Raw genomic sequence first — 23,840 nt, forward strand, 5'->3', positions numbered from 1 at the left:
ATTACAAATGTATTAATAATTGAATCAAATCAATAACAAAACACATCTGTTGTAAAGAGAAAATTGTTTATTTACAGCAAAATGAAAATCTACATTACACAGGCATCCTAAAAACTATACATTTGTTTTTAAAAAATGCATAATGCTTTGATATGGATATGTTTTTTTCAGTCAACATTCAGAATTGAATCATTTTACTAAATTTGTCTAAGAATCTAGCTGACAGGACTGATTTTGTGATTATATTTTTCATTGTTTTAAAGACTGCGGCAGACCTCTGAATAAGCAGAATGAGCAGCAGCACAGACGCTGCAGTGTGCACGACAGCTTTTCATATAAATAGCTACTGAGTATCATTTTGTAAAAAGGTGCACAGCACTCCTTCATTGTGTTTTTGTACATAACAGCTCCGTTATTAAATACCTTTTACTAACCGTAACTCTCACTAGCCAATTACAAAGAAAATGAGATGATAAAATGAACCAATCAGAAGTCAAGATGGCCTAAACCAGTCAGGTCCATTTTGTTTTGCATCAACTGCATCAAACTTTATGCTAAATTCATAATAGATCAGCCTAAATAATAAAAAACACATGCTAAGAGCTCAGGTTCTCTTTTTGTTTCTATGAATACAGATGCAATAAAGTCTGTTGAATGAAATCATTCTGAAAGTGTTAATATTCTTCATAAAACAAAGAGCAAAGACCAACATCTTTAACAGGTATACAGTATGTCCATTCAGCTTTTCTGAAGTATTAAGGCTATTAGCTAGCATGACAATGAAAACAGTATTATCATTTCAATAAAAAAGAGAAAATGAAAGCCATGCAGGCCTACCCATGATACATCTGGTAGCAAAATACCTTATGAGGTGGCAGATGAAGAAAACCAAAGAAAATACAAAGATGCATCACAACCCAGCTGAAAAGAAAGCTGTTTGTAGTTGGAATTTTTTTCATATAATTATATATTTTCCAATGAAAAAATGTTGCATCCTTTCTCCATCCCTGAATAATGCTCCTATAGAGACATGACAGTAATGGATAGCGGTGTGACAGACCAGACCAACAAACAGGTACATAAATGCTTGTTCAGTGGTAAAAACAGTGGCAGTCTTTTTCCTGTGACACCACAGTAATTCCTTAGTGTCAATTAACAGTGATTCTTTGTCTCTGAATGTAAACACCATCTCTACACCTCCTGCACTGTTTGCAACAAAGAAAATAATGGTTTCCACCATTTACTGCTTGAGTCTCAAGTCTTGAGACAGAAAGGCATTCTGAAGAAAAACCCTGAAGGATGGAAGGAATCATTTTCTGCAGGAAAAACTTCCTAAACTAGACATTTTATTTCAAAATGCATCTAAACCTAAAATTCTAACACATATGTATGATTTCATAAAAATATATAGTATCATCAAACCTTCAACAAGAGCAATATTAAAAATGTGCTCCATCTCCTTTATGAGAAATACATTCTATTTTATGATCAACTAGAAATGAAACAGTTGCTATTGGAGATTTAACCAAATTAAGTTAACAACATTATGTTTAAGTGGTATAAAAATGCTTTCTTTAGTGCAAATGTCTAAACCAGAGAAAAATTGAGCAGCAAATAATTATCAGAAATTGCTTGGATTTAAAAGCCCAAAACATCAAATTTTACAGGCACTGGATTCTTTATAAAATAATTCAAGGATAAATGAAGGTCGGACAGAGAGCTACTTCACTTTAGTGGTTTTGAGGTTATGACCGAAACACTCAATCTGAAAATCTCCTTCATAATGACTGACATTGCGAGTATATATTAGAGTGAGGGTCTTGTTGTTGCAGACTGAGGAACAAACACTGGAGTCCAGAGACATAGAAGCCTCTTACATCCTCTGATAGAAGTCAGAGCATGAAGGGAAGGCAGCACAGGCTCAGTCTTTACAGTCCAGACTGTGTGTGTGTGTGTGTGTGTGTGTGTGTGTTTGTGTGTCTGTAAGTGTGCAGGTTTCTTCTAGAAACCAGTGGAGTGGACGCTGGGGATCGGGTAGAACTTGGAGATGCGGCTCTGGGTGGAGGGGTTAAGGCACTCCGACTCTCCGCTCATCTTAAAGAACACTTCCTGTTCCTGAAGCTTCCTGGCAAACTCCTCCTCCAGGGCCTGCAGGGCACACATGAAAACATGCTGCTTTTACATGTTGAAATATCTGAGGAGCCTGTTACGGCGTGTTAATCATGTTCCCTTTATACAAGGTAGCTTAGTATGTGGATGAAACAAAAATATTTTGACCTTGAAGGGTGGCGCTAGATGAAAGGTCAAGGGATCACTAAATTATTACCAAATATGTATCAAATTTCATGGTAATCCATCAAATAGTTGTGGAGATGTTTCAGTCTGGATCAAACTGGAGGACTGACATTACCACGTACAGCCAGGGCTAGCTAACAAGGCTAAAAATGTGTTCTCATTGGCATTAATGTGGACACAGCCTGAGTATGAACAAGACAACGGTCCTAAATGTGGTCAGATGAGTCTCTGTCCACTCAGATTGTCAATCAGATTGTTGATGTGACCAAATTAACACATTTGTTACACTTTGTCCACAAATTCCAAGACTTTTGGATGCAGGTTAATGTCAAGTGGCAGGTTGATTCTTTTTTCTTGCTTTGAGCTGATCTTGTTAATCACATTGTGGAAACTCCCTTTATGACAAACAGGTTGATATTATCATCCAGTATATGACAGATACCTTCTTCCTGGGTCGTAGTTTCTCCCTCCACTCCTTCAGCTCCAGGCTGTGCTCCTCGTCCAGCTCCTTCAGCTTCTGGGTCTCATGTTCGATTAGCAGGTGGCATTTCTCGTTCTATTAACACATACAGGGAGGAAGTGTTTAACAACTGAGGGATCTTACATGTCACTGTGTTCAAAGTTGTCTTTTTGGCTGGAATGGTGAACTAAAAACAAGACTATGTGTAACAAATAGTGAAGCTTATGTTCATATTCAGAAAACATGTTTAAGAAATATATGAATTTAGTTTAATTTTTAAAAAAAGCATTTAAAATCTTTACCTGCAGCTGCTGAAGCTCTCGAATGTTGGCGTCACACTGCAGCTGCAGGTCTCTCATCTGGTTTTCATGTTTCTGATGCTGGTGGAGCCTCTCGTTCTTCTGTCTCTTGTCTTCCTGAGCAGCAAACTGAAAAGCACAGACACAATTAGGATTTCCAGGTTATTATACTTTCAAGAAATATTTGAAAAAATGATTTAATTTCTACCATCGTATTGCATATATTTCATCACCTGTTTGACTTTCTCCCTCTCCTGTTCGGGGGTGATGGCAGCTCCGGTGATGCGAAGGCTCTTCTTGAACATGGCCATGCGGGTCTTGGCCTCGCTGCGCTGGATCTTTGGCAGTCTGGTTCTCTCCTGTGTCTGTTTGTTCTTCATCTCCTCAATCAGACGCTGGTTATAGCGCTGCATCTGCTCCATCTCCTGCACAGGGTGGACATGATCAGAGAACATGGTTTGTTAATGCTGAAAAAGATTTATTTATGCCAGTTTTTGACAGAAACAAAACAAGTAAAGGGTTAATCTGATGTTTAACCATGTAAGAGAGCTAAAATAAGTCCTCCATACATACCTTCTCGTGTCTTTTCAGCAGCTGATGTCTCTGCATGAAGTACTGGTCTTTAAGTTGCTGTTTGAACAGCTGGTGTTTCTCCTGCAGATGGCGCTCTTCCAGCTCCCACATGGCAGCTTCCCGAGCTGCACGCAGACACACAAGTGAACAAAAGACAAAGCTAAATGAAGGCACAGAAGAACCATTCACAGGCTTACTGGAGGGAACCATCTTTTCAACATTATGTCTAGTTTTAAGACCATTCCGCTTAATTAGATGGAACGCAGTGGTGAGAAACGAGATGGAGAAGACGACTTGTGGGCTGAGGTTATCTCATTAGAGGCAAATGGCTGAAAGCTTGAGACACGTATGTCAACCAACATCAACTTTACTAATGAGGTTTCAGCTTTTAAGCTTTGAACTATGTAACAATTTCTATTCCCAGTCAAAGCTCTTTATGAGATTCTAAAGCACAGTGACAACCTCCCGTGACTTGGTTCAGTGAGCATTTCTAAGAAGTGCTGTTTGTGCAGATCTTGGTATATTAAGTGTGGGATTAAGTCCCAGGCAGTGCTAACAGGCTGCTGTTCACTGCTGCAGTTGAGGTTAGCAGGACTGTGGTCTGAGAAATCTAAGCTGCATCCACAGAGAGCGTGATTACTGCTGATCTGACTTGCTGTAGATGTGACTGTTAGGTTGAACGCAGGAACAAGTTACAATTAGAGACACACTGATCCACTTTTTTTCAGTTCTGATCCGATTTCAATACCTGTTTGGATATCTACAGATACTGATACCAGAGCTCTCTTTTTGTGGATATTATTATTATTATCATTATTATTACTATTGTTGTTGTTGGTATTATGTGTAAGGTTACATGAGGCTGTAGTAAACCACACAGCACCTCTAATTAAAAGAGGAAAAAAATATACAAAATGCATTCAATTTAAATGTATTAAAAAACAAAAGTGTGACTTTAAAGAAAAATCCAATATTTGCTACCGTGTGCTGACCCAGAACATGCAGACAGAAACTGAGGTTAACAACAAATTAATTTATTATAAGCTAAAACACAAGTTAAGAACAGATTTAAAACACAGGTTAAAAGTCTAAGTTTCTTAGATGAAATAAAACATCACTAAAGGAAATAAAATGTCTCAGTGTTGAAAGAGTCCAGTGTGCAGCGAGTCCTGTTTTAGCTTTTGGCTGCAGATATTGACTGGAAAGTAAAAAAAAAAAACTTGCTGCTACGAGTCAAAGAGGATTTGAATGTTATGTTTTCATTGACCTACAAGAGATGAATGGAGTTCACTGCACAGGACAGTGGCAGAAAAGTGGACGTCATTTTAGTTTTTTTTTTTCTAGCACCTGAATTAGCATTATGGATAATCCAGGGTTAAAACAAATACTAAGTTATGTTTGCAAATGCTGTTTGATCCTTTTGCTTGGAGCGATGACACACTGCCAATCAAAAGATTTTTAATACCCCATCTTTGGTTGGTTAAAATTCAAGCAATGTCGCTTGCTGTAAATATGTTTTCCTAAAATTAGAAGATGTTGTTAAGTGAGGTGTGGATAAGTGCTGATTTGCTTGAGATACAACAAAAAATGAAATGCTTTTTTTTTTTTTTTTTTTTTAAAAGAGAAATGCTACAAAGCATTCAGGTTGTGTATTAAGTAAAATGACCTTCATTTGGAAGGCTTGATGTTGCAACATTCTTTAAAGCTGAATCGATACATTTTTTTGTGCCACTACGGGAAGAAAACAACTTCATTCCAGCTGCTGTTTGTTGCTGGGCAGGCAGTGCAGGTAGCGTACAATAAGTTTATCAGAGTTGTTTTGTTGTAAACGCCTGCCTGCTCCTCAAAATGTGACTGATGGCAGTGGAGTTTGTGGAATATAAAACCAAAACATTGAGCTGAAAGAAGCTAAAAGTTCTGTAGAGCTGTGGGGAACTGCACAGATAATCATAATCATCACATTACAGATAATCATTTAATCTATTGTTCATATATATATATATAAAAAAATACTGATTGGTGCAGCTTTAAGTGTCTTTGGGAAAGACATGATCACCTGCTAGTGTTTATTTTGTCAGCTACATATATATTTATAGTCTTAGTCCTGCGTTAAATGTCATTGTTAGTTTTTAATCATATTCAGTCAACCTCATCCTGTTTTTTAAAGTCAAGTTTTAGTTGACTAAAAGTCTGGGCATTTTAATCCTGTCTTAGTCAAAGAAAACCACAACTATTTTAGTATAGTTTTAGACAATGAAAACTGTTGACATTTTAGTCTTTTTAAGCCATCAGATTATATGGAACATTTTAGTCATTCTAGTCTCGCCGAAAACAATACATTTTTGTCATTTTAGTCAAACTTATTTCACATAAGATTTTATCTTATGACCTGATATCAGCAGAAGATTGTCCGTGTCAGACACGTTCTCACCTACTGGAAATACTCTGTTTGGTTTGGGCAGGGGTGCAGGAGGCAGGACAGGATGCATAAAGTATGCTGTGGTTGTAATTCAACATTTTTATGATTTTTACCAGAAATAAAATGGCTTTTATTTTATGAGAAATCACAGGAAGTCCTCTCTCCTGTTTGCGCTAGCTTCACAGCGGAGAATTCAGATCCTGTCAAAACAACGTAGCTTAGCAGGCTGTGTTTATCCAGCGCCAGTCACTGTGTAAAATAACAGCTGTGGATGAGAAGGGAGTTGACTGCTGGAAGTCAAAGACGTCATGTTTAAGTTTACGTTCTTCTTCTTCAACAGTTGTTTGATAAATTGCTTGTACCGTCTCCCCTACTGCCGGATTTTGTTGCATTTACGGCAGTGAGCAGTTGTAGCCCACTCGCTCACTGTGAATTCTCTGGAGAATTCACTGCTGTATTCACACATGAGCTCAGTCGGACATTACATGGGCTTTGTGCTAGGGAGCTGGCAGGATAAAGTCTTTCTAATGTCTGGTCTGACTGAATCGGACATTTGTGTTCACACATACAGCTCCTCCTGGTAATGTGCGGATAACTTCAGGGTTGCAGTGCAAGTGTGAAAGGGGCTATAGTTTGTTATTATAATCACCTCTGAGAAGCTGCTGCTTGTGGTTGAGGCAGTCTCTCTCGATGGTGGCGAGCTCATGCTTGTGTTGCTGGATGATCTTCTTCAGAGCGCTGTCTAGATCCTGCTGCTGCTTCTGAAGAAACTCTTGTTCCTGAGCAAAGGATGATACACATCATATATGACACAAAATACGTTTTTGCCTTTAGAGTTTTCAACAATACACAGAATCCAGATGTTAAAATATGAGAACGCACAATCAGAATATAACTGAACGTCCATCCTCAATAATTAACAACAGCTATTTCTATACTGAGCAGACAGGAAGCATAATCTCCTGCAACAAAAACCTTCATCAATCCATTAAGCAGGATAGAACTTAATGAGGCCAGCTCTGAGTTGGTAGTGTAGTGTGAGTCTTTGAGTGTGTTTGCAGGGCTAGAGGCTTTCTGCCAAGTTTACTTCAGGCTAAGCATGGCTTGAGCCGATGAACCAGACAGTAAACAATAAAGACTATTTCACCTGCTTGTCAGTCACATTAATCCAACCTACTTGGCTCAGTGAACACATAAGAACCTGACATTTCACATGCTAATATATTCTCAGTGATGTACAGTCAGCATTTCCAATTTTCCAGAAGTGGCTCTTTATGTTGTTTAGAAACAGAGAGAGCAAAGCAACCGACTTATAAAACTTTAACAATGCCAACTACTAAACTTTTAAGTGTGAGCCACTTCCTAATACTGCTCTGATCCATTAGAAAAACACACAAAAACAGAAAAATGTGCAGCATTTCATTTTCAGAAGGTAATATTAATCTTGCAACAACATTAAGGATTTGTTGATAGCTTGCTGTTGGCCCTTTGGCACATACTTATGTATAGAGAAGACAGTGTGTGTAGTCATTAAAAGCAATGAGTCATGCTTTAAGAGACACAAGAAAGAGGCCAGATTCCAAATCAGATGAGGCATCAAAGCACACACGGAGGGGTTTCACTTACATCCTGCATGGGAGCGTTGCACAGGGTGCAGGAGGACAACTGAAAGGACTGAATCATAACATGAGCCACTCCCTGCAGATCACAGTACATTACCCTTCTTCACATTGCACTTAGCACTGCACACACACACACGCGCGCACTGACACTATCACTGCAAACTCACGTAGGTGGAAAGCTTGTAAAACTGAAGAGAGGTCATAAAAACAGCTGTAAATAAATAACCGTTCATCAGCTTTCTGGTCTGGTTTTTTGTCAAATTAAAGAAAGACTGTGCACACAAAACTGTAGAAGAACTGAGGGGAAGAGGCAGTGTGTAGTAAAGTTCAAAATCCACCGCAAACTGAGCCCTCATTACCTCCTCTGGCGGGGCTTGGATAATATCCTCTTTAATACGTTTCATGATAGCGTTTCTCACATGCTTTGAAGAAAGTCCCACTTCTTGTTTGCCCTGTGTCGGGGCAGCCATGAGCAATAGATGGAAATAAAATGAGACAAAAGCTGTTGATAGATTAGCTCTATGTGAGAAAATAAATGAGAAGTGGCAGGGCAGACTGATTTAGACCCTGATAAATGGCGGTTATGTAAACACTTAACAGACAGATCTGAGAGGCGTGTGTATGTCTAAGTACCAAAACAAGCTGCTATAAATAGGAACATTACAAGCTATCCAGTCCTCCTAAGGGGCTAACATGTAGACAAGGGCAGTGAGAGGAAATGAAGGGTAGCAGAGTGATGTAGTCAACATGCTAACCTCCTTCTTGCGGTTTTTCAGCATGTTCTGGTACTTGGACAGCTCTTTGTCCTGCTCAGCTTTGATGCGTTTGGCCTCGTCTCGCAGCCGGTTGGTGTGTTCCTGCTCCAGCCTCTCGATGGTCTGCTTCTGCTGCCGCTCCAGGTTCTCCACCTCCTGGTCGTACTGACGCTTCTTACTCTGATGGACACAGTGGGTCAAACCATGAAATTCCCAAATGAGTAAATGATACAAAATCCAGAATTACACCAAAGCCAACATTGAGAGGCTTTTAGCAGTACGTGTCACTATGAAAAGAGATCTGACAATAGCTTTTGTTAGGAAAGTTTTCAAAGGAATATGAGACAGAGTAATAGATTGCATGAACTGTTGATAAACCCAGGCACCCTCAAGAAAACTTCTAATTATCAATATAATATGAGGAACTGTACTGGATCTGAAGTGAATCAAGTTGTCCCTCCATTTTTGCCATTCACAAACTGCCTGCCTGGGGTAAGAACCACACAATCTGGATATGTATGCAGAGGAAAAAGTAAGACACTCAGATGAGTCATCATCTTCTGGACTTTTTCCTACATCTGGATGGATTTACGTTCCCAGAAGGTCAAAGCAAACCTTTGTTTAACAACCACGGAATGAGTTTTGTTTTAAAGAACCAGGTGCACCCTGTGGTGCACAGCTGTTCCACTACAGCATTCCCAAATTTCTTCACGTTTCTTACACATTATGCAACTTCAGTAGGGGTCTTAAAGACCTCAGGATGAAGTGAAAAGTGTTGAAGCACCGCTCAATAAACTAACCCTGAACATAAGTGAGGAGGTTTTTTATTGCGGAGTGCCAAACTGAGTTACATCTTTTACTTCCTGAAGAATGATTGAGGAGGTGCTCTGACAGCCAGAGGGAGCTTAATATCTAATCAGCTACCTATTACTCACATAACACATATTACTATATTTCTAGAGATATTTCTAGTTTCTCAACAATTCGCTCTCTACTTTTTCAAACCTCAAATTTTCCAACCCTGTTGCTGGGCAGACTGCAGATAGCCCTTGTCCTTTGCAGAGTATAAAGAAACAACTGCAGTCTTGCTGAATGCAGCTGAGGTTTTTCATCACAGCTCTTAAAAGTAAGTAAGTCAGTCTCAGCCTTGAAAGCTGTGAGTTGGGTGACTGACCGTGGTCTCCTGTTCAAAGCGCCGGTAGATCTGTTCTTTTTGCTGCTGCAGCTTGTTGCTGAGCTGCTGCTGGGCCCTCTGCTCCTCTTTCTGCAGGAGACGCAGCTCCCTCAGCTCCTGGCGCCTGCAGTGGGGGAGGGAGAGAGTGGAGATGGGAAGGTGGTGGAGGGAAGAAAGAAGGACAAATTATGTTAATTATAAGCATCTATATTTTTTCCAAAAGAAAGCAGGTCACAATGAACAAGCATGACCTGTAGTGAAACACTGTATTATGTTTTAAAACGGTAACGTGAAGCACTGGGCAAATATAAAAAAAAAAGACTGAAGTGCTTAACTCCACACAGTCAGATTGTACACTAAGCTCCCTCTGCAACTCATTTTCATAATATTTGCATAAAACTGATGCCTGGGGTGTATGTAAATGAAGGCAGGTGGATGGTTACCTCAGGAATCTCATCTCCTCGTTCTTGGTATCATTGTCAGTGATGATCTTTGATGTAGTCACGCTAACTTCTACTCCATCCACGATGAACTTGCGTGTCTTTTTCAGTGTCTTCTTCTGACGCCTGGTGTCCTGGGAAAAAAAGAAAGGAGGATTTATAGAGATGCACTATTCAGCTACAACAATTAAACAAACTAAACTGTTCATGAAAAGGAGAACATCTCTGCAGCTGAGTGTGTATATGTGTGTGTGTGTGTATGTGTTACCTGTACGGAAACAGATCCAGGCTCTTTTGTTTTGGACAGAAAGCTTGAGATGGACAGATTCAGGTCTGCACTGCTATTATCTGCAGCAGAGCCGCTTCCCGAATCTGAATCTTTCTCTTTGTCATCCTTAGCCTTATCTGGAACAGTCTTCTCATCTGCATTTGTTTCATCCTTTTCTTTGGGCTTCTCTCCATTCTGCTCTTTTGAGACGACTTCATCCTTCCCTGGTAGTGTCAGAGTCATCTTGAGATGTTTGTATGGCTCCTCTTCCTCCTCTTCCTCCTCCTCCTCCTCTGGTGCTTTTGATTCCTCCTCAACGGGCGTCTTTTCCTCCTGAGGAGCCTCGGTGATCTCTGAACTCTCTGTGGTGGTCTCTGAATTGGCTGGAACCTCGGCTGTGTCCACTTCCTTTTCATCCTCAACAGATATCTCCAGCTGCTCCATGTCTTTAACAGGTGCCTGTGGTTCAGTCTCTGGTTCTGGTGAGGCAACATCTACCTCTGGAAGCTTATCTTCCACCGGTTTCTCTTCTTTCTCTTCATCCTCCACTGGAGTGTTTGAAGTCTCCTCTGTCTGCTCTTCTGCTGCTGGGGCAGAGGGTTCCTCTACAAAGCTAGTGTCCACCACATGGTTGTCCACAGGGAGCTCACTGGGTGTGGGCACGGGTAGAGCTGGCTCAACCTTCTCAGGGACTGATTCCAATATTGAGGGAGAGAGGGGGATCTTCTCATCCTCAGAGCTGGCAACGCTGACATCAGATGGAGCGCGTTTGTGGCCCTGCAGCAGAGGATGAAATGTCAGAGAGTTCTGGTTTCTCCAAAAAGGAGAAAACAATAGGGGTCATTTGGTGTTAAGACTCATCACTACAGCTGAAACAATTAGTTAATTAATCAATTAGTTGATTGACAGAAAATTCTCTATTTCAATAATCGATTAATCTTGCTAAATCCTCTCTCAAGCAAAACGGACAGAATTGCTGCTTTTCTTTGTTTTCAATGTCGTAAACTGAATATCTTTGAATATCTATTGATTAATTGAGAAAATAATTGGTGGATTAGTTGATAGTAAAAATAAACACTAACTGCAACCATGGTAATTTTATACCAAATCACTGAATGGTACATCTGTAAGTTAATTTCTGGCGTTTTACTAAATTTCACCACAGATAGCTGCATAGTAGAACCGATGTACTGTATTAAACACAAAACATGATATATACTGCTAAAATGAAGAAAAGAAAAAGTAACAGATTTGTAAAACAAATAACAATTGAAGCGTATTGCATTTCTTTGAAAGACCAGTGTGTCCTGCGTACTTAAAAACAGATGTGTTTCAGTTTTGGGAGTCAAACTATGAAATGGTCTTAGTGAGCAGTTGAAATTGTGTGTGATAAAGATTTATTGTGTGAAATGGATTGGTATAAACATGATGATGATGTTTTTGTCAGTTGCATAGCCACACAAATTGTTGTTTTGTCCCTTATCATGTATAACTGAAATAAACTATTCATTCATTCATAAAAAAAACCCAACTGCTAGCATTTTCTCGCTACAGTACGAATCCTTCTTGCAGACTGATTTTGGTAAGGTTTACCCACCAGATGTGCTTCTGTGTCTTCCTCCTCTTCCTCCTCTTTGTGCTCTTCTATCTCCTCGGTGACCTCAGCCTTCGCCTCAGCTATTATCTCCCTCAGTGGTTTGTTGTCCGTCACACTGGACACAAACGAATGCTGTGCACAAGACCCAGAAAAATGACATGAGAAATCAAGATTTAATTTTAGTTTTGTTTTGGGGAACTCGACATCAAAGTCATTGCAAAAAGCACGACACTGCAGTTTGCAGCAACTAAGACACGAGCAGTAAAGACGTAATACTTGACACCCCACTGACAATTAATCCCACAGAGTTTGAGATAAAATTGGCTTACAGTATATGAGACACAGTACATTTAAAAATACACATTAAAAAATACTGTCTGACTATTGCAGACTTTCATGTCTCTATCCCTCTCTCTCTCGCTCTGTCTCCCCCTGGGATCTGTACATGTCTTACTGAGTGACCTTTATAACAAACAAACAAACAAACAAACAAATAAATAAATAAATACATCAGTAAACATATTTAATGCAAAACCCTGATAGGATTACAAACACAACATCTACATCTCGTCGACCTCACCTTCTTCGGCTTTGAAATCTGCTGCACGTATTCTATTGCCGGCCTGAGTATATGCAGCTTCTTCGATATCAAAACCTTCATTGGTGGCAGATCGCTATTCTGTATTTTCAAGCCCATTGAGTCTTCCTTTGAATCCTTTAGCTGCTGTGTTGTCAAGTATTTCCCGTGTGTGTGTGTATGAATGTATCCTTACTGCTTCTAGTCTCTCTGCGAGTAAGTGGCTGGGACTTCGCAAGCACCTTAAACCCTACGGAAAAAGAAAAGCCTGCTCCTCTGACGTCAGCTTGGGCACAAGGGGATGAGTGTCAGTCTTGCCAGCACACATGGTGCCTGACACACACCTGACCCCAAGCAGGTAAACAGATGTCGTCTAGGACTCTGCTGCTTATGCTGTGAATGGCAGGTGCTACATGGGTATGGGATGGGGGGAGTATTCATGTAGGTGTGGGGAACAAGGATTATCACTTCATTTAAGAGGCTGGAGGAGCTGACTGATCCTGACATAGGGGTTCCACACTTGTGTAAAAAAAACTGTGTGAATGTTCAAGAGAAAGGTACCTGTAGGAGTTGTATTGCAGTCCACCTGTTGTCTACATTCTTGTCCAGACACCGCTTTAAGAAATCACTGAATTCTGGGGACCTGAAAGGCCAAAGTGGTAAAAATAGACTTGAACATAGCCCGTTTGGTCTTGTAAAATAATAATAAATAAATAAAAATGTATTATCTACCACCCCAGGGATGTCTGCATGGCTTAAGTATCATGAAAACTGATTTACATTAAGGCAAATGTGTAAGACATTCAGTGGGATTATGCAAAACATGGCTATTCAAAAGAACATCCTCAAAGTTGCTTCTTCTTGTCCCTGGCTAGACACAGAGCTTCAAATGGTGACTCACCAGCGTGACGGCTGCATCAGGGTTGGAGGATCGGACTTGGCTATTTTCAGCAGGACTCTCATAGGGTTCATCTCATGATTCGGCGGCTCAATCTGTGCCAGCTCAATCAAGGTGACCCCGAGGGACCAGATATCTGCCTTGAAGTCGTATGGACGGTCCTTTGACGTCTCGCACATAACCACTTCTGGAGCCATCCTGGAAGGAAATGTATACCAATGAGAGAGAAGAGGAGTTGTTGAAAGGAAACTTTGAGTCCATGGAGGTTTTGTGCAAAAAGAAAAAACTGGACAAAGATGAATTTTTAATGACTATGATGATATTCTTTTGTTTTATATTACACTCACCAGTAAGGTGTTCCAATGAAGGAGTCTCTCCTCTGCAGCGTTTTGGTGTTTTTGGCAGACACGCCAAAGTCAGCTGGAAGACATGTGATTCAAGACAAACCAGAAATTAGCCAGAGGAACTGCACTGTCATCATTTATGTTTCAGATGTAGCCACAAAAACCAAACACATCCAAAACGAAAAACTGTACCCTTTAGCAGTGGAACTGCTAAACCAATCAGAGCGTAAAATGAACACGAAATAACACAGGCCCACAAAACATATGCTGTTATGACACCAGTCACACATTTGCATGATGACATCTTGCCTTATTTGTATTGTGTGTGAGTAACAGCTCATCAGAGCCCTGGCAGGCAGTTGCACAGGCACCTCTGTGTGTGTTATGTCACTGGACAAAATGCTTGTGTGTTATTTCACTGAGCCTGTTCCTTCCACCAGCAGTGACTCATACTGCTCTAAGTAAGCTACATTACTGCATCTGCTGTGGATGCATGTGTGTGCGCGTGAACACATTGAGCAGCAGGGACAAACAATCGCTGTTAAGCAACAGTAAGCGTGTGCAACATAAGTCACAGTACATTTCTTTTACACTTATTTTTTTTTAAATTACTTTTACTAATTATTATAAAGTAACCTTGATGATGTCATCGTTTCAAAATGGGCATATACCAGAAAGGGAGGCATTAAGAAAAGACGCTATTGAAATGCATAACAGGAAATGTGGGATCCAGTGTTTTGGTGACTTGAACTATACTTGAGACTAAAGGACAAAATCTCAAGCTCTGCTGTTTCAATTCTTTTTTACTAGTTTATTTAATATTTATTTACTATTTATTAGGGCTGTACCCAAAGCTTCAAAGCCTCAAATCTTTGGTCATTGCCATAGTATTCGAACGGTAAAATCAGTATTTGAATATACGTATACATATATATTTTTTCCCTGGTGGCGGCGGTCCCATAGGAAGAGGGGTGAAGACAGCGAAGAGAGAGAGGGAGACGACAACGGAGGATGAGTCTCACAGTGCATCAGCTTGCACTCTGTCAGACAGACAGACAGAGGGAGTTGTAAGCCGCAACAGATTGGGGAGAACAGGGTAGCAGGTGCGTGGCACGGGGACGCACCAGAAGAAGCACCAGCAGATTCAGCTCGAGCTGGATGCAGAACAGAAAACACTGGTGGGCGGAAAAGAGGAGGCCCCTGCTCCTCACCCCTTGCTCCCCCCGCTCTACTATTTATTATTTATTACTGGATGGAATAATGATCCAAATACACGACTGAGACCCAAGTTGTGACAAACCAAACTTATCAATGAAACATGAAAATGTCCTGCTATAGTAGGAACAATAGCAGCACCATTCTGAGTAAAGCACACAAACAGTCATTATTCTTACTTATGACTTGTTTTACATGCATGTAGTGTAACACTAAGCAGTATATGTCATGGGAAGGATCATGTGAACTTGTAAGCTTCTTGCATTAAAAACTTTGAGCTTTGAAAATAAGTGTGGAAAACTTCAAAGTAGTTGTTTTTCTGATCTATACGACACCACATGATACCTCGACTCAACACTGTTTTTCTGTTAGAGAGACCTGTGAGTGAACGATGAAAACCAATACCTTACCTAGATATCTGAACCCAACAATGTATTTGGGCTGCTTGTATCAAAAAGGAAAAATGATTGGTATCACTGTACATTCCTGTGTCATTTTCAGCAGTTAAATCACAGAGCACTTGAGCTAAATACATGGTGATTATGGCCAAAAGCACACAGCCTTGTCTATATTGCCAGACTGTGAACTCATTTATTATTCTTCCCCTTGAAAAGTAAAAAAAAAAATCATGACTAAAATGGGGAAAATATACTTGTAAGGCAAGGCATTTACCAAAGTTCTCAACTTTCTCCTTTTCCTTCTATGCATTACACAGATTAAACATTTTCTCCTTCCATCCAACAACAATCCTTAATTGAATATGAATAGATTTATAATGATTCAAATACCAACTGTCACAAGGATCAATCCTGTGACAACTAAGAAATGACACAGGGTGTCTAGTTACCCTCCTTGGTAAAACTATGTACTCTCTAGCATAAACAGCAGGGCATAACTGGTTCTTACCCAGCTTAACATCACCGTCCAGTGTGAGGAGGATGTTGCCGGCCTTCAGGTCTCTGTGGATGATTTTGTTGTCATGGAGGTAGACGAGGGCCTGCAGAGTCTGCTTACACACCACCCTGATCTGAGGCTCTGTGAGGGCTCTCTCCAGTTCTACAGGGGGGGGCGAAGGACACACAAACACACGCTCAGAATTCCTTACCCGGGAATACACTAATGCAGACTCATATCATAGATGGTGCTAAGGACTAAAATACATTCAGTGTATTGATGAATGAAGAATGTAACATGTAGGTGGTCTACAGAGACCTTCTGATGTCTTAAATTTGCCTTCTTAAATATGCTGTTAAGTGCTGATATCTGAACAGATTCTTTTTTGATGTTACAATCTGTATGTGAGCTGGAAATGCTGACTCACCGAGCATGATAGCGTCCACAGCCCCTCCTGCGCAGAACTCAATGAGAATCTGCCAACGAGGGGAAAAAAGGCACGAACAATCAATATGTTGTACAAACCTTGCAACATGTATTTGTTTACGGAAAGCAGAGATGCATCACATCAAACGTGTTTGTCTTTATTAAGTTTCATTACTGAGAGATTTGCAGTGAGCTAGGGCTGTGCCATATGATAATGTATTTTATACATTATTTTATATTTTGTTACATGCTTAATTGAAAATTTGCACAAAGGTTCTAAATAAAAGGAGAAAAATAATCAAATATGAGTACCTTTTATCTGTCGAGTATATAATTGTAATGTAATAGGAAATAGGCCTTTCCATGTGGTCATTTTATAGAAACTATGTATTCATTGAATTTACAGAAAATGCGCTACATCATGATGTGTACTATTATCTTGATATGAAATGACCTATATCGGGATATATGATTTTAGTCATATGGCACAGCCCTAATGCATTTCAAACAGAGGTAAGTGCAGGTCATTCATGAGAGGCAGTAATGCTCTGGTTGAACCCGGTGCCCTCTCAAATCTATTGTGAGGCTCTGGAAGGTTCTCAAGTTCAGAGAGAATACATGACTACATGTATTTAGTCTGCTGGAACATCAACACAACACTCAAAGGGACCACATCATCATGTATCCAAACTACTGCGTTAGCTGAGACAATTTGAGAATGAACCTCCACCCAGCCTGCATGAATGAAACACTCTGAGCCCTTAAAGGCATTTAGGAGCCTTCAATATGGCTGTTGATGTAAGAGGATTGGCCCAGTTGGGGCAACATTGTGGAAATGGTTTACCACAGCTGCTAGCTAGCTTGCTAGCTATATTGCCAGACCTTAGGTCTTATTCTGTAAATAGGATTACAGTTTCTATGGACACAGCACCTCAGGGAGAGGTAAATATGGTTATGGCAGTGAGTAGGCAAAGCATCTGGAGTGTCTTTACTGAGCTTAAGGACAAAGCTAGTCTTATAGCATGAAGCCAACTCTTTCCTCTACACTGAGATTTGGGAAACATTTGGTTAAAAGTCACTCCCAAGGAAGAGGAAGTAAAGACACACTTCTGCAGTTTTGTAACAATTGAGAAACTAATTGTGGTTGACACATTGGTTGAGGCCCTAGCTTGTTATGGGGTCATCCTGCATTTAAAATGACAAGTGACAAAATATCTTAAGCACCTATAAATAAAAACGACCAACTCTAATTTTTCCACCGAGGTTCAATGGCATTCTATGATTCAGTGGAGCTTTTCAAGACTGTTCCACTTCCAACAACAAAGCCCTTACAAGACATACAATGCCTCAAGTCTCTGAACAATCTTGGCTATTCAACATACACACCATTCTAGTGTTTCTCTGTAGGCGTGCTGTTGTTTTAGTGACTCTGCTGTTGTACAATGGCCCCCACAGTTTGGTTTTTCAGAGTGGCAGCAGGCAGAGAGGAACCATGGGCCAGGGTTGTGGCTTCCTCTCCCACTTGTTTATTTGACACAAATGCAAATGCGTGGAGAAGTAAGCACCCGTATATTATCAAATCCATTTATGTGGTGCAGAAGGGGAGGATGTGAGACCGTAAATTATCTCACCTAAAGGTTTAAGGGCCTGAGAGGGGGAAAATTCCAGCAACTTCATAATAAAAAACATGAAATGAGAGCCTCTGAACTGTCTGTGTGCAGCTAGATATTGTAGCGTAACAGCAAAAAAGGAAACAAAGCTCAATGGGTCTCACGACTTTGCTATGCAGTTATTAAGTAAGTCACCTCCCAGACTCTCCTGGGATTATGTGGAATCATGCTTTTCATCTCCAGGAGGAAATGTCCTGGACACTCTCTCCTCTTTGCACGAACAGGTGCCACACAAGCTAAGATAAAAATCAACAGACAACCTCCATCAGGCTGTGATCAGGCCCATTGTTCAGAGGACAATGGGGAGGAAAAGGGCCGAGTGCTTAACGTAATGCACTGAAATCAAGTACTCAGGTAATCATGAGAGTTTATAATGACCTAACTACAATGTACCTTTGTGGAAGGATGCTTGTGTATTGACTCACATGAGTCAATGCATGATACTCCCAATCGTGTTCCCGTCTCTTAATGTACATGCTCTACTTCTAAATCTGTCCTCCTTTTATAAATCTCTTTGGTTTTTGGGAGGGAGGTAGGATGAAGTAGTGCGCAGTGCATATACTCTGCTGTTAGTCCTGGGCAGTATACCAATTCATCTGGTACACTGCTTTTAATTTCCCATACAATATGAATTTTTCATATACCACCATACATATGGTGCATAGCTGACATAATTGTGGTAACCTTTCAATAGGATGCAAAATACATAATGGCCTTGAAGAGCGCTACGGTCAGGGCAAACTGTGTATAGTATATTGAAAGGGGACCTCTATTAACTGCATTAACTTCTTACTAACGGTTATAACACAACAATTAATAACCTACAACTAACTCTCAATAAGAGGGCATAATACCATGGTGCACAACAATTTGTGACACATAAACAATTTGTAACACTAATAATTGTACATTTACAAAATTACACTACCTAACAGCATGTTCGGTACAGCTCGCTAGCTAGCCAGGTAGCTCTGTTATTGAGATTCTGGAGATTCAGATTGAGATTCGGGCAAATGAGGCCTTGCGTATAATGACGATTATTGAACCAACCTCCGTCAGCCTCCTACTGCTTTACAAATAAATATGATTTTTACATGAATCGCTTCAAAAGTTTGTTTGTGAGTCTGAATTTAAGTAAACCCAGGAACTAGCTGCCTGTAGCAGCATTATGGCTAACTGCATAGAGAGCTAAACAGTTGATTTTGTGGAGGTGAAACAGTCTCCAGGACGACATTGTTGATAAATGTTGTAAATCCATCTGCCTCCATGCCTAGTTTTTCTTCTTTTAGTTGTTTTATCTCCTCTCTGTGTACTCCAGCTCAAATAATTATGGTTGGCCATTCAATGGGAAATAACTCATGATCGTCCTCATAATAGTCCACGGGATAATCTGTCATTGTACTTCGTTTTTTTAGTTTCCTTACAGCCTAACCTTGGTGAAAGTCAGCCTCATACATATAAACAAACTGCGCGGATGAATATGTGGGTGGTTTGGTTAGCTGGTAAACTGCCCTGGATATAGATCTCTATGCAGTTAACCACAATGCTGCTACAGGTGGCTAGCTCCTGTGTTTACTTTCATTCAGACTCAGAAACAAACTTTTGAAGTGATTCATGTAAATTCTATATACTCTTGACAGTATTATAAGCTATTATAAACCTATGTAAAGGCCCAGCCATGCAAAAAAACAAACAGAACAAAAAACAAACAAAAAAACAAACAAAAACAAAACAAAACAAACAAAAAACATGACATACCTTGAAACTGCCTGAATCTTAAAAAATACTGTGATGCAATTTTTTGGTCCTCTCCATGACTTCTACCATGTTGAATATTTAATTTGCTTAGCATGCGTAAATATTCTACAGTGTGTATGATATGAAAGAAAATAACCCTGAATTACTGGTTGGATCAACCTGTTCTCTATGTCAGTCACTGTGAGTTCCCCACACACACACTGTTTATTAAATCATGAACATTTCCTTCATGTTTAGGCCTTGGATATAATCCACATCTACTGTCACAGCCCCAGGGCCAGGGTAATGGCCACTACACTGTATCTAAACGACCAGCCAGTATTCACAGTAGACCATCACTGATACTCCATTGGTGTGAAATACATATAAAATTCTGACTTTGAGTTGAAGAGGAACAGACAAACTTGCTGTATTTTTCAGATATAAAAACACATTTCTGTGCAGGCTACAGTGAAAACAAAGGCCTTTAAAAATGAACTCATATCAATAGCGGATGGATTTTGAACTGGTAAGATGATTAACAGCTCTAAAAGCTGCTTGTGAACTTTGGCCTCAAATTTTGATAGTACTACAGCAAGCAAGGGACTTGCATTTGCTGCAAAACCCTTACAATTATAGTTAAGTTATGCAGGATAACAGCATTGATGAAATTATGAGGGCTCATGTGAGCCCATAATGTAACAACTAGAATACAGAGCTGACACTGTTTTAGGTTTTCCCCTGCAGAAACAACTGCAGGGGAAAACCATGATTTTATATAGCTGCTATGCTGTGGGAGAATTTTAACTTTTAGTATCACATCCATTGTTGGTTTTGTCCAAGTTTTGGTCTGTGAAAGCTGAACTGCTAAACACATTATTGACTGAATAGTCCATAATGTTACGATTGGTCCCAATTTGTGTTTTCTAAGAAAATAAAATAATGCATAATAAATAATAATAATAATAATAATAATAATAATAATAATAATAATAACTAAATCAAACTGTTTAATCAAGTCTCGGGATGCAACTACTTTGTTTTCATTTTCAATTAATTTTTCAATTATTTTCATGATTAATCAATTACTGTAGTCGTTTGGTCTGTAAAATGTCAGAAAATGGCCCAAGAAGGATCTAAAATTTGATGTTGTTCCGGCCAACAATTCACAACCAAAAGACATTCGGTTTACTATCACGGAGGACCAAAGACACCAGAAAGTATTCACATTTAAAACATTACTCAGAACAACTAATTGATTTAGAGCTGCAACAATTGGTTGATTAATCGTTCAGTTGTCAACTATTTTGATAATCAACTAATCGTTTTAAGTCATTTTTTAAGAGCACGTCTTTAGTCTCAGGGTTGTGGACAAAACAAGACATTTGAAGACTTCACCTTAGGCTTTGGGAAACTGTGATTGGCATTTTTCACCATTTTCTGACATTTTATGGACCAATAAATCAGTTAATTGAGAAAATAACTTACAGATTATTTGATAATGAAAATAATCATTAGTTGCAGCTGCCAAAAATAGTTGCCGATTCATTTTCTGTCAGTCGACTAATCAATTGATCGTTGCAGCTCTACTTAGGCCCATATTTTTTCCTTGCTCGGGTAGTCGTTTTCTTGTTGAGCTTAACAAACACAAAGAAAACACTGATGACACTGTCACTCAAGAGAGCTCTTCCTTCTACTCACCCAGAGTTTGCCATCATAATAGAAAGCATCAAGCAGTTTGACAATGTTTTGGTGGTCGCAGGAGGCCAGGATATCAATCTCCACCATGTAGTCCTCCAGCTCCTCCTCAGTCTTTGTGTCAATAACTTTGGCGGCAGCTAGGATGCCCGTCTGTTTGTTCTGAGCCTATAGGATAAAAATGTTGTTAGGAGGTTGTATGAGCAAAGAACTCATGAAGTTATTCAGCTTATGTTGGAAAGTTGTCTTGACCTCAGACCTGCAACAAACACCTCACATTGCCATTAAGAGGATCTAAAAACAAGAAATAAACACTCTCTGCTTTGCTGTAGGTCTGAATAAGACAGCAGAACACGAGGCATGTCTTGTTAAAATGGAAATTTCTCCTGTTTGTTTTGGCTTCTCTGCAGGCAGGATGTGCTCAATGAAGTTGCCACTTCGATATGGGATGCAGCCACTTCCTGGTGACCTGCCCTTGTTCCGTAGTCAGACATACACTACATTTCAAAAACCCCCCAAACATAATCTGTTCCTTAGTACTAAAGCAGACAGATTGTGGTTTAGTATGAATCAATAAAGTGTGGGGACTATCCCAGTAATGCATCTCTGCTGTAGGGTATTACAACTGGTATGGCTCAAAGCCCAGACGTATGAACATAACACTGCAATTTAATATTTATAGAGCAAGTTTTGCTTGATGCTGGAGTGCCACTACCAGTAGCACAAACATGAACTCCTTCAATGGAATAATGAGGGTAAAGAAGGATCTGTTTCGGTACATCTCTCTTTCTTGAACAGTAAGTCTAGCTGACGTGACCCATCACTCGTTTGGAACGCTGGGAGACTGGCAACCTGTGACTAAATCATTGTGCAACAAGATTAGGCTTAATGTAAGTATCATACAAAGTAACACCAGGATGAAATCTTGGGTAAGTCGGACTATTTCAAAGTGTCCAAAAATAGGACTTGGCAACAAAGAACAAAATAGAACATGTAAACTGCTTTCATTAGCAACAGACTTCCTGGTATTAGTTTTGGTGGAGCCCTCCTGTGTGATAAAATTTACTGTCACTCATGCAAATGAAGCTTCTGGCTCTGGCTATTCATTAGGGTCAAGCTAAACAATGTCACTATTAAAATGATGACGACGAGGCTGCTTTGATACTGCGCCAGCTTTCTGAAAACATAAAGGGAAAATGATTTGGCTGGTTTGTTCAGGAGCAGACAGTATAAAAACATCATCCACCTGTATAATAATAGTTAATTTTGCTCCTGCTTGGAATATCCGGCAGATCAGAGATTGCTTACATTTGTGGGTAATATGACCAGGGAAATGTTAACGTTGGTAAATTCACAGCTTTGCTTGCCAATAAGACCAGTTGGTGAAGAAATCACTTTCCTGCTCTGTGTGGGTCTGCTGATATTTAGTAGTCTGTCACATGTAGACCCACCTCATAGGCAGAGGGGTTAGACAAGCATTGGATGACCATGGAGAGGGACCTCAACAGTCATATTTGACACCGCCTCTGTCACAGAACTGGTGTATTGGTTAAAGATGGTGGGTGGGTCAGAGCAATACAACACTGATGTGACACTGCTGGCACGTTGTGTCAGGCTTCAAAAGAGGGTTGCTGCATATGAAGAGGTTACAAAAGACTAGCCCACATTAAGAAAACACAAGGCAGGTACAATATTGAAAAGAGAAGAAAGACAGCTCTGAATGAGACATTACCTACCTTGTACACTTTCCCAAAGGCTCCATCTCCCAATTCACCAACAATGTCCCATATTTCTTCTGGATTTTCATCTCTGCGGACGTGTTCATATTGTTTCTTCTTCTTCTCAGCTCCCAATTTAAATATTTTACGGAAATTAAAAAATGACATACTGAATCCTGTGTCATTCAACTTAGAAAGTTGACAATGGAATTGAAAGTAGTATCTATTTCCTTGTGTAGTTTACTTTAAGTCTTAGGAATAACATATATCCCGAGGCAAAACGTTGACGTTAGTTATAAATATCCGTTTGGTCAGCACACAATGTAACGTTAGCTTTAGTAACAGTCAGGATCAAAACCTAGCTTAGCCTTTGACACTGTTCTGACCAGTCCACAGAATAGCTCTTTCGCACATCATGAGTCATTATTAACCCCTAAACTAATAACTAAATGTTACCCTAGATGTGTCCTAGCATCGAAAATCCGTCCAAACGATACTTTATTTTAAGGAAAAGTAGTACGGGAAGACCGTCGTTGTTCCAACTCCTGACGACCCACTGGCCCGACAACCCTGTAGGGTTTTCCTCAACCAAAAGAAAAAAAAGATGAGTAAGGCGTCCTTCCAAATAGTTGTATTCCGCAGAATAAATTCATTAGTTTCCCTGAGGATAAAAACTGGTACCGCTACAGCTCGTCGGTACATTAACATTCGCCAAAACAGTAAAAACAGTCATCTTTCCTTAGTGTGTGGACGGCTTTAGT

At 39.9% G+C, this 23,840-nt stretch overlaps 1 protein-coding gene across 1 annotated transcript; it reads right to left on the reverse strand.

Moving 5' to 3' along the window:
• Nucleotides 1–49: 49 nt before the first annotated feature.
• On the reverse strand, nt 50–23,795 carry LOC137179581 (STE20-like serine/threonine-protein kinase). The gene is made up of 18 exons (XM_067584374.1): nt 23,098–23,795; nt 21,365–21,529; nt 16,258–16,306; nt 15,843–15,992; nt 13,725–13,797; nt 13,381–13,575; nt 13,041–13,122; nt 11,903–12,034; nt 10,306–11,082; nt 10,041–10,171; nt 9,598–9,721; nt 8,424–8,603; nt 6,696–6,825; nt 3,628–3,752; nt 3,288–3,479; nt 3,058–3,183; nt 2,738–2,851; nt 50–2,148 (listed from the first exon to the last, which is right to left on the reverse strand). The coding sequence occupies exons 1-18, from the start codon at nt 23,245–23,247 to the stop codon at nt 2,002–2,004; spliced, it is 3,042 nt and encodes a 1,013-aa protein (XP_067440475.1). The 5' UTR covers nt 23,248–23,795; the 3' UTR covers nt 50–2,001.
• Nucleotides 23,796–23,840: the final 45 nt, after the last annotated feature.

The sequence above is a fragment of the Thunnus thynnus genome, chromosome 3, assembly GCF_963924715.1.
Source record: "Thunnus thynnus chromosome 3, fThuThy2.1, whole genome shotgun sequence".
Taxonomy (NCBI): Eukaryota; Metazoa; Chordata; class Actinopteri; order Scombriformes; family Scombridae; genus Thunnus; species Thunnus thynnus.

Coding starts and splice junctions, on each gene's coding strand:
- LOC137179581 (XM_067584374.1), bottom strand. CDS start 23,247: ATGTCATTTTTTAATTTCCGTAAAATATTTAAATTGGGAGCTGAGAAG. Junction 12,035..13,040: donor CTGCAATACAACTCCTACAG/GTACCTTTCTCT, acceptor TCTTGTGCACAG/CATTCGTTTGTGTCCAGTGT. Junction 9,722..10,040: donor GAGGAGATGAGATTCCTGAG/GTAACCATCCAC, acceptor CCCCCACTGCAG/GCGCCAGGAGCTGAGGGAGC.